The sequence below is a fragment of the Symphodus melops genome, assembly GCF_947650265.1.
Source record: "Symphodus melops genome assembly, chromosome: 12".
Lineage (NCBI taxonomy): Eukaryota > Metazoa > Chordata > Actinopteri > Labriformes > Labridae > Symphodus > Symphodus melops.
Window position 1 is genome coordinate 25337659 of NC_136702.1, and position 10000 is coordinate 25347658.

The 10000-nt window shown below is 46.7% G+C and overlaps 2 protein-coding genes across 4 annotated transcripts in view; one reads left to right on the forward strand and one right to left on the reverse strand.

Moving 5' to 3' along the window:
• Positions 1-10000, forward strand: part of LOC306832402 (plastin-2) — a 36055-nt gene that overhangs the window by 8633 nt on the left and 17422 nt on the right. The window contains exons 9-24 of one of the 2 annotated variants that reach the window (XM_079357053.1): positions 1-63; positions 695-781; positions 1178-1268; positions 2853-2947; positions 3432-3472; positions 3554-3703; positions 3961-4039; positions 4399-4509; positions 4610-4690; positions 6233-6337; positions 6406-6471; positions 6739-6915; positions 6988-7162; positions 7293-7403; positions 7472-7553; positions 7633-7808. The exon at positions 1-63 is cut by the window's left edge and continues 51 nt beyond it. In XM_079357053.1, the coding sequence (XP_079213179.1) occupies positions 1-63; positions 695-781; positions 1178-1268; positions 2853-2947; positions 3432-3472; positions 3554-3703; positions 3961-4039; positions 4399-4509; positions 4610-4690; positions 6233-6337; positions 6406-6471; positions 6739-6915; positions 6988-7162; positions 7293-7403; positions 7472-7553; positions 7633-7808 (1690 nt within the window). Of the gene's footprint in view, positions 64-694; positions 782-1177; positions 1269-2852; positions 2948-3431; positions 3473-3553; positions 3704-3960; positions 4040-4398; positions 4510-4609; positions 4691-6232; positions 6338-6405; positions 6472-6738; positions 6916-6987; positions 7163-7292; positions 7404-7471; positions 7554-7632; positions 7809-10000 lie in introns of those variants that run through there. The other variant, XM_079357055.1, reaches the window with a different exon arrangement.
• LOC306832412 (GDP-Man:Man(3)GlcNAc(2)-PP-Dol alpha-1,2-mannosyltransferase-like) overlaps positions 8319-10000 on the reverse strand; it is a 4302-nt gene continuing 2620 nt past the window's right edge. For both annotated transcript variants that reach the window (XM_079357070.1, XM_079357071.1), the window contains one exon: positions 8319-9821. In XM_079357070.1, coding sequence (XP_079213196.1) covers positions 9538-9821 — 284 coding nt within the window. In that variant the 3' untranslated portion in view covers positions 8319-9537. The remainder of the gene's footprint in view (positions 9822-10000) is intronic.

The following is a 10000-nucleotide window of genomic DNA, read 5'->3' on the forward strand; positions in this document are numbered from 1 at the left end:
TACAACCCTTTACCCGCCCGCTACTCCTACGAGCTCCGCCTCCTGGTCACCCAGCTCTTCAAGGTCAGAATATTTCAACACTGTATCTACAGCGGCTGGATGTGAATGTGGGAGGAGCTAGTTAGTACCATGTTCATTTCAGCACGTCTGATGACACGTCTGTTGTTGTAATGTGTGTGTGCCAGGGATTCTAACTCGTCTCAGTCTGCTGCAGTAAGGGGGGGGCGGGTCTTACCTGCTGCAGCCTCTCCTACACGCCACGATGCTTCATGTCCTGGACCAGCTCGCTCTGCAGTTAGTGTGAAACTGATCAAAGAGGGTCTGCTGGTGCAGCTCGAGAGGACTTTGACTTCTTCTCTGATCTGCTCTCGGAGGTCTTTGAGTTCAAGCTGCACAACAAACGAGTGAAGAGAGGAAACATGAGAGGAAGCTGGCAGAGCAGCTGAGGAGGAAGCTTCATTGTTTCAGGCTGATGACTGCAGCTCACACTGATGCTTGTTTACATGCAGACACAAACACTTCAATGTGCACTTTACCCAAACACATGTCATGCACACATTACACAAAGTCTCAGGACTTTTGCTTCATCTGACTGGAGATCTGAGTTTTGTCTTTTGACAGCGTCAGTACTTTGCTCGTGTCGTCCATGTTGACAGCTTTACACGCCATGTTTTGACCTGGTCTGTCTTCTCAGGTGAACCCTCGAGACCGGCCTTCAGTCAGCTCTGTGCTCAGGCGTCCTTTCCTGGAGAAGCTTATCTGCAAATACCTGGACCCACAGGTACTGTTGAAGAAGTCACCTTCAGTCTGACCTTGAACACAAACAGAGGGTAATGGACCTGAGCTTCTGACCACTCAGAGCTCTTTAACCACAGAAGTGTGTGTCGGGTTTTCTGTCCCAACTTCTCCAAACCTCCCGAGGTGAACAGAGTGACAGCTCAGTCAGCTGCAGCACTCGAAGTATCAACTTTATTAACTTCATCAGAACGACGCTTCACCTGGGTCATCCATCACTTTTCTCCCACAATGCATTGCACAAAGCAAACATAAACACCTGCACAAAGAACAAAAACAGTAATGAAATGGAAAAGAGATGTTTATGTGTTTATGTGTGTGTGTGTGTGTGTGTGTGTGTGTGTGTGTGTGTGTGTGTGTGTGTGTGTGTGTGTGTGTGCAGGTGATGCAGGAGGAGTTCAGTCACACAGTTCTGCATCGACACGGAGCAGCAGCGTCTCAGGCGGCTAAAAGACGAACAGCGAACACAGCAGGTAACACTGCAAACATACAAACATACATGTTACATGTAAACATACATGTTACATATAAACACAGAAACACATGTTACATGTAAACATACATGTTACATGTAAACATAAACATGTTGCATGTAAACATATAAACACATGTTGCATGTAAACATATAAACACATGTTACATGTAAACACAGAAACACATGTTACATGTAAACATAAACACATGTTACATGTAAACATACATGTTACATGTAAACATATAAACATGTTGCATGTAAACATATAAACACATGTTACATGTAAACATATAAACACATGTTACATGTAAACACAGAAACACATGTTACATGTAAACATAAACACATGTTACATGTAAACATACATGTTACATGTAAACATATAAACATGTTGCATGTAAACATATAAACACATGTTACATGTAAACACAGAAACACATGTTACATGTAAACACAGAAACACATGTTACATGCAAACATAAACACATGTTACATGTAAACATACATGTTACATGTAAACATATAAACATGTTGCATGTAAACATATAAACACATGTTGCATGTAAACATATAAACACATGTTACATGTAAACACAGAAACACATGTTACATGTAAACATATAAACACATGTTACATGTAAACATAAACACATGTTACATGTAAACATATAAACATATAAACACATGTTACATGTAAACATATAAACATATAAACACATGTTACATGTAAACATATAAACATATAAACACATGTTACATGTAAACATAAACACATGTTACATGTAAACATATAAACATATAAACACATGTTACATGTAAACATACATGTTACATGTAAACATATAAACACATGTTACATGTAAACATAAACACATGTTACATGTAAACATATAAACATATAAACACATGTTACATGTAAACATACATGTTACATGTAAACATATAAACACATGTAAACACAGAAACACATGTTACATATAAACACATGTTACATGTAACACGGGTAGAAACGATCATCTCAGCAGGGGAAGAGAAAGATTCTTTTTAAACACCATCAGTTTGGTGTTAAGTGGGTTCTGGCGCCCCCCTGTGGTCGTTCACAGAGAGCACATAGTTTCTTCTCCTTCAACGTGTGAGGACCTGCAGGAAACAGAACCTTCTCCTGCTGGCTCCTGATTGGTCGGCCTGTAACAGCATAATGTTTTGGCACAGTTTGTGTTTTTGTTACTCCAGAACACAAAGTGTGTGTGTGTGTGTGTGTGTGTGTGTGTGTGTGTGTGTGTGTGTGTGTGTGTGTGTGTGTGTGTGTGTGTGTGTTCTTCCTCTCCCGTCTGCTTCATAGTGACTTACTTCTGGATTCCTCTCCTCATTCATCACTTGTCTGACAGCTCACGATGTTTCTACATGTTTTAAACGACGTTAAGTCTTAGAATAATAAACTAAACCCAAGATGAGCTCGTCAGAGTTCTTTTTAATCTCCGACAGATTGAAGAACAAAAGCAGGAAGAGCCGACTAAACCTTCACACAGGAGGAAACAGTCAAAGTGAAACCAGTGTTGTTTTCTTTCTTTCTGTAATCCAGAGAAGATCCAGAAGTCCAGAGCTGTGAAGAAAGTTCCTGCTAAACCCGAGTGGAGAGTCCCCCCCCTCCGAGCCTGCAGCCCTGCACACTTCACAGTAACATGCTGTTCTTATTAAAGTGCCTTTAATGCAAAGAGGAAGTCCAGAGGAGACCACAACATAGAGAAGTTACAAACAAAGATTAGATCAGATGGCCTACCACTGAAATGTGAGGAAGTGATTCAACGTGTTACTAGATGTATTTTAAGTTTAAGCTGTCCATTTATCAGTTTCAACCTTCAACTGTGGACATGAGCTACAGGTAGTGACCGAAACAGTGTCGGCATGGAGACATCCGAGGGCGCTCAGAGGGTTAAAGATCAGGAGGCAGGAAGCAGCTCCCCTGTTTCAGTTCAGAGTGATAAAACAGCACCAGAATATTTACTGATGGTTTGACACGTGTCTCAGGTCAAAGGTCAGGAAGCACTTTGTGTTCCTCATGAAATGTTCCTGCAGTAACTCTGCCTCTTCTCTCTGGACTCTTGTATCATGTGTGTGTGTGTGTGTGTGTGTGTGTGTGTGTGTTTATTTATGATTTCAGCCTCTTCATCAGAGAGCAGCTGCACACAGAGACATCCACAGGTGAGTCACTCCAACAACACCCACCCTCGAGTTAGAGAACACGTCACAGACCTGTTTCCTCTTTCTCCTCATTGGCTGCAGGTTCAGCGAGCAGCAGCCGCTCAGCCAGTACCAGCACTACCACGCCCAGCTGGACGCCTTACAGAGGAGGAGGAGGGAGGACGTGCTTCCTCCTCACCTGGAGAGAGAGAGGGAGCCGCATGAAGCCCCGTCTGTGGAGCCGTACCAGATGTGAGCGAGCGAGCACCAACAGCTGCAGATCAATACTGTAAACATTTATATTAACAGGCTTTAAAATAAGTGTAATTAGATATTTGTGATGAGTAATTAGACAAACTGTCAATTAGAGACACTTGTCAAGGTAACTCCACGTTTGTGAAGCTTTAAAGTGAACAACAACACGCCGCCCCCCTCCTGTCTCAAACACGTAACGAAGCGGCTGGTCAGTGAATATGAAGTGTTTGTGTCTTCCTGTTTGTGTTGCTCAGTGTGGCTGCAGCTCGTAATGAATACCTGCAGAGGAGACACGAAGCCAACCAGTACAAACTGAGAGCAGAGAAACAGCTGGTGGGTACAAACACATTTATCCCTCCACTACTTTATGATTCTTCAGGTGTGAAGAGAAGTAACGTTGTTTAAAGGTCACATGACCTCCTCCTCTTCTTCAGGTGAAATCACTGTCCTCGCTCCTCTTCATCATGTGTGTGAAGTGTGTTGTTGTAAATCCACTCTGATCCTGTATTTGATCATGTCTATAAACCCCTCTATTTCAGCCCTGCTCAGAACAGGCTGTTTCTGTGTCTGTAGCTTTAAATATGTAAATGAGCTGTGTCTGACCACGCCCCCTCTCTGGAAGGGCTCGGGTGTACTCGCTGCTTTCTCGCTCCATGTCCTGAAGGGTTCTGACTGTTATTATTGACCTCCAGGGTCTGCGTCCGTGTACGGCTGAGAGGAGGAGGCCTGCAGGTCCAGAACAGGAGGAGGGACGACGTGATCACCAACCTGCAGCTCAGGACAGGAGGCCGGACGGACAGCAGGTCGGACCCTCAGGACACGGATTTCTAAATCAAGTCTCCGTACCTCCATACTTTGTGTTCTAGTATTTCCTTTCTGTCTGCGTTCGTTGTGTGTGTGCAGGAGTACCTTCGTCAGCTGGACCTCATCAGACGGCAGTATCACCAGGACATGAGACAGATGAGGCACCGAGCTGAAGCACAGGTACCAACACTGACTCTACAGTCAGACAGACTGAGACTCTACAGTCAGACAGACTGAGACTCTACAGTCAGACAGACTGAGGCTCTACAGTCAGACAGACTGACTCTACAGTCAGACAGACTGAGACTCTACAGTCAGACAGACTGACTCTACAGTCAGACAGACTGAGGCTCTACAGTCAGACAGACTGAGGCTCTACAGTCAGACAGACTGAGGCTCTACAGTCAGACAGACTGAGACTACAGTCAGACAGACTGAGACTCTACAGTCAGACAGACTGAGACTACAGTCAGACAGACTGAGGCTCTACAGTCAGACAGACTGAGACTACAGTCAGACAGACTGAGACTCTACAGTCAGACAGACTGAGACTACAGTCAGACAGACTGAGGCTCTACAGTCAGACAGACTGAGACTACAGTCAGACAGACTGAGGCTCTACAGTCAGACAGACTGAGGCTCTACAGTCAGACAGACTGAGGCTCTACAGTCAGACAGACTGAGGCTCTACAGTCAGACAGACTGAGACTCTACAGTCAGACAGACTGAGACTCTACAGTCAGACAGACTGAGGCTCTACAGTCAGACAGACTGAGACTCTACAGTCAGACAGACTCTACAGTCAGACAGACTGAGACTCTACAGTCAGACAGACTCTACAGTCAGACAGACTGAGACTCTACAGTCAGACAGACTCTACAGTCAGACAGACTGAGACTCTACAGTCAGACAGACTGAGACTCTACAGTCAGACAGACTCTACAGTCAGACAGACTGAGACTCTACAGTCAGACAGACTGAGACTCTACAGTCAGACAGACTGAGGCTCTACAGTCAGACAGACTCTACAGTCAGACAGACTGAGGCTCTACAGTCAGACAGACTGAGACTCTACAGTCAGACAGACTGAGACTCTACAGTCAGACAGACTGAGACTCTACAGTCAGACAGACTCTACAGTCAGACAGACTGAGACTCTACAGTCAGACAGACTGAGACTCTACAGTCAGACAGACTCTACAGTCAGACAGACTGAGGCTCTACAGTCAGACAGACTGAGACTCTACAGTCAGATAGACTGAGACTCTACAGTCAGACAGACTGAGACTCTACAGTCAGACAGACTGAGACTCTACAGTCAGACAGACTGAGGCTCTACAGTCAGACAGACTGAGGCTCTACAGTCAGACAGACTCTACAGTCAGACAGACTGAGACTCTACAGTCAGATAGACTGAGACTCTACAGTCAGACAGACTGAGACTCTACAGTCAGACAGACTGAGACTCTACAGTCAGACAGACTGAGACTCTACAGTCAGACAGACAGACTGAGACTCTACAGTCAGATAGACTGACTCTACAGTCAGACAGACTGAGACTCTACAGTCAGACAAGGCAAACTGAGGGTCAGTGAACTGATGTTATCACAGGCTCCAGACTCTTTAAAGGAGCTTTGATTGACAGCTGTCAGGATGTGAAGAGGTCGTTGTCACGGCAACAGCCTGAAAAGGATTCACGTTTAAAGTTTTCCTTTCCTCCAGGCTCAGCCACAACACAAACATGAAACCTTCGTGGTGGACAAACCCAGACAGCCTGAACCCTGTGCAGACAGAGGAGAGCAGCAGAGAGCAGCCTCACCTGCACAGGTAAGCACTGACAGGACATCAGCTGAGACACACCTGAGACTGTCTGTTTAACATGACACTTCCTGCAGGACGTGGAAGCAGCTCTGAAGCAGATCAGGGAGGACAACAGAGACCAGAGGAGACACAGGGACAAGGTGAGATCCACCTGAAGGTCCAGCTCAGACCCAGAACCTTTAAGTCAGTCAGACAGGGAACACCTCGAGCCAGACACACAGACCTGAACACATGACACTCGCTTGTCTTTACTACCAGAGTCAAACTAGGTCCAGTGTGGGTCAGAGAACACTTGTGTTGTGTTTGTAACGATCAGAGGCTTTTAAAGTGATGATGTATCTGCTCACTGGTTCAGAGACAGTGAGGGGTCAAAACTAAAGACCAAGGTTTACTTCTGATTCCTGCAGAAAGGGATCATGTTTGAGATCCGGTTAGATGAAGAGGGGATGAAAAAGGACACTGAGGGGGAGAAAGAGGAGGAGACGAAGGACGAGGAGACGAAGGACGAGGAGACGAAGGACAAGGAGACGAAGGACAAGGAGACGAAGGACGAGGAGACGAAGGACGAGGAGGAAGATGAGGAGGTAAGTTCAAACTCTGTCTCTCCTCTTCTTGTCTTTCTGTCTCTCTCAGTCTGTCCCCGTCTCCCCTGACAGGAAGTCGACCTTTTGAACCAGACTCTGAGCTTCCAGCAGGGAGAGGACATGAAGCTCAGGGATTGGTCAGAGGAGGCGAGGAGGGGGTGGAGCCAAAGGAGTCCTCAGACTCTGCTGGAGGTGCTTGGCAACATGGACGTGTGCTCCGCCGACAGCACGGCCGGAGACACTGAAGGTGCAGTTAAAGAACACGATAACCGCTAGGCCACCCGGCGCCCGAGCCCGTCTCTGTTACATGACGCTCAGCGCTCTAAATATGTGTTTGTAAATCTGTCACCATTACCTTTGTCTCCGCCCCCTCTCAGGTGAGGAGGCAGCAGGGCGCCGGGCGTGGGCTGACGGCCCCCCCAACACGCTGCTCAACGCTCTGGCCGAGGCTGAACTCACAACATCGACTCTGGACTCAGCGGCTGAAGGTCCGACTTCTCTAACTTGACAGATACGATGTAATGACGGGTCGTTAAACACGTGTCCTTCCTCTCAGACTTACAGTCCGAGGACGAGGAGGACTCTGATGTGGAGATGGATGAAGAACGTCTGGAGCCGAGGTCGGACGATGACGACACGTGAGTCAGCACTTTCAGACACATCCACCATGTGGTTCCTTCAGCTTCAACTCTGACTCTTTGTTTTGTTCGTCATCAGAAACTTTGAGGAGTCGGAGGACGAGCTGAGGGAGGCGGTGGCCGACTCCATGAAGAATCTGTTTGTGATGGAGGACAGCAGCTCGGAGGAGGGGGGAGGAGTTACAGACCATCAACAAGTTGAGACGGAGGTGAAGGAGTCAGGTGACGTCTCGTCTGAGGCTGAAGGAGCTGACGGTCAGTGTGACGACACACAGCGTCAAACCACCTAACTCACCTTCAGCAGCTGGAGCGTCCCACTGAGTCCACACTGAGAGGAATGAGACAAGACTTCAGAGTCAGAAGGACTGTCCCGAGCCCTTCCAGAGAGGGGGCGTGGTCAGACACAGCTCATTTACATATTTAAAGCTACAGACACAGAAACAGCCTGTTCTGAGCAGGGCTGAAATAGAGGGGTTTATAGACATGATCAAATACAGGATCAGAGTGGATTTACAACAACACACTTCACACACACGATGAAGAGGAGCGAGGACACTGATTTCACCTGAAGAAGAGGAGGAGATCATGTGACCTTTAATGAATATGAGCCGTCAGAAAACAGACTCACTGGTTTAGACTTTACCAGAAATGAAGATCAGACGCATGGTGATGGAGCAGGTGAGTTCTGGTTTTAAGAGGATGTGAACTGGTTGATGTAGTTCTGTGTCTGGCCTCTGGGTGGCAGCAAACAACAATAAACAGGAAGAGTTTGAGGATTGTTTTTATTGCAGAAAAGTGAATTCAGTTCCTCAGTGAACGTCGTCTCCATTCAGACACATTTAAATAGTAACATCTCTTTCAAAATAAAAGCTCTTTCATATCTTACACACCAACACGTCTCCTCGCCACCAACAGGAATGCAGGAAGTGAAACAACAACAAGCTTTGGCCTTCTTCTGAACGTGAAGTGCTTCTTAACGTTCCCACAGAACTTTCACAGACTTAAACGAGTACATCGATTCAGGAATCAGTATCAAGTCCACGCCGCTCGCTCCGAGCGAACACGCCACGTCAGTATCAAGTCCACGCCGCTCGCTCCGAGCGAACACGCCACGTCAGTATCAAGTCCACGCCGCTCGCTCTGAGCGAACACGCCACGTCAGTATCAAGTCCACGCCGCTCGCTCTGAGCGAACACGTCCTGGTTTAAGTTTAAAGGAACATTTTCAGGGTCATGCGTCGTCGGGACCGTCTCTAGAATCTGTTTTAGTCTCGCTTATCGTAAAAACCGAAGGAGGAGGAACTGTTGGCTAACTCAGGGTCGTCATGGAAACAGAATTTGAAACAATATAATTCCTGGTCATATAAAACGCCACCAATCTGTTTTCAGTCATTAATATGACAAACGAGCGACATGTATTTAGTCCATCCTGGTGGGTCAGAACCGGAGGATTTTACTAGAATCTTACTGACATTTTTTATTCTGGTTTTAGGACAACGATGAGTTAAAGATAAATCGACATGAAATAATCATATATTCTCTTTTTTTTTACATTTGATCTCAAAGTCGACACTTTGACGACCTGATCAGGAAACTTACAGACGTCAGTTTCTGTCGTTGTGCGGTCGAGCAGTTTCTCAGCTCCTCACTCTAAACGTCTAATTAACGGATCAGTGAGCCGAACAGGAAGCTGTCTCCAAACGTCTCATCAAACTCAAAGTAAACGCACCAAGTTCTGTTTTATTTTGAAATCTCAAATATCTTCACCTAGAGAAACTTAAAGAGGACTTTTAGTTTGAAGGAGACTTCCTGTCAGCTTCTTCTTCTTCTGTTTTTAACATGGAAAACAAACAGCTGAAGACGGACACACTCGGGAGCCCGACACATGCACGTCGCTCCTGTGTGTTTGTGGTTATTCTTTACTTCCTGTTCAGCTCTACTCGTGAAATAAACAATAAAAGTCCTCGTCTCTGATTGGCTCGTCTTCATCGCTCCAGTCGACTCATCAGCGTCTCCGTGGCAGACAGGAAACACGTCTCGAACTCCTGGTCAGAGAAACGCTCCACGGAGCGCCGGGCGTTTCGTCTCATCTCCAGTCTGGCTGAAGGAGACAGAGCCAGGATGGTCTCCATGGCAACGGCGTAGCTGTCCTCGCTGTCGGCCAGGAAGCCGGTCTGTCCGCCCTCAAAGGGGACCACGATGTCGAGCTTGGGACCGCCGGATTTATGAGCGAGGACGATGGTTCCTGCAGCCATACACTCGACCACTCCTGCACACGCACACACGCATGCACACACGCACACACACACACACACACACACACACACACACACACACACAGAGGAGACAACGATCAACAACCTGCTGCACAGGTACGACTTACAAAAGTGTGTGTTCGTGTGCTCGTGTACGAGCTTGTGTGAGAGAGAGAGTGTGTGCGTGCTCGTG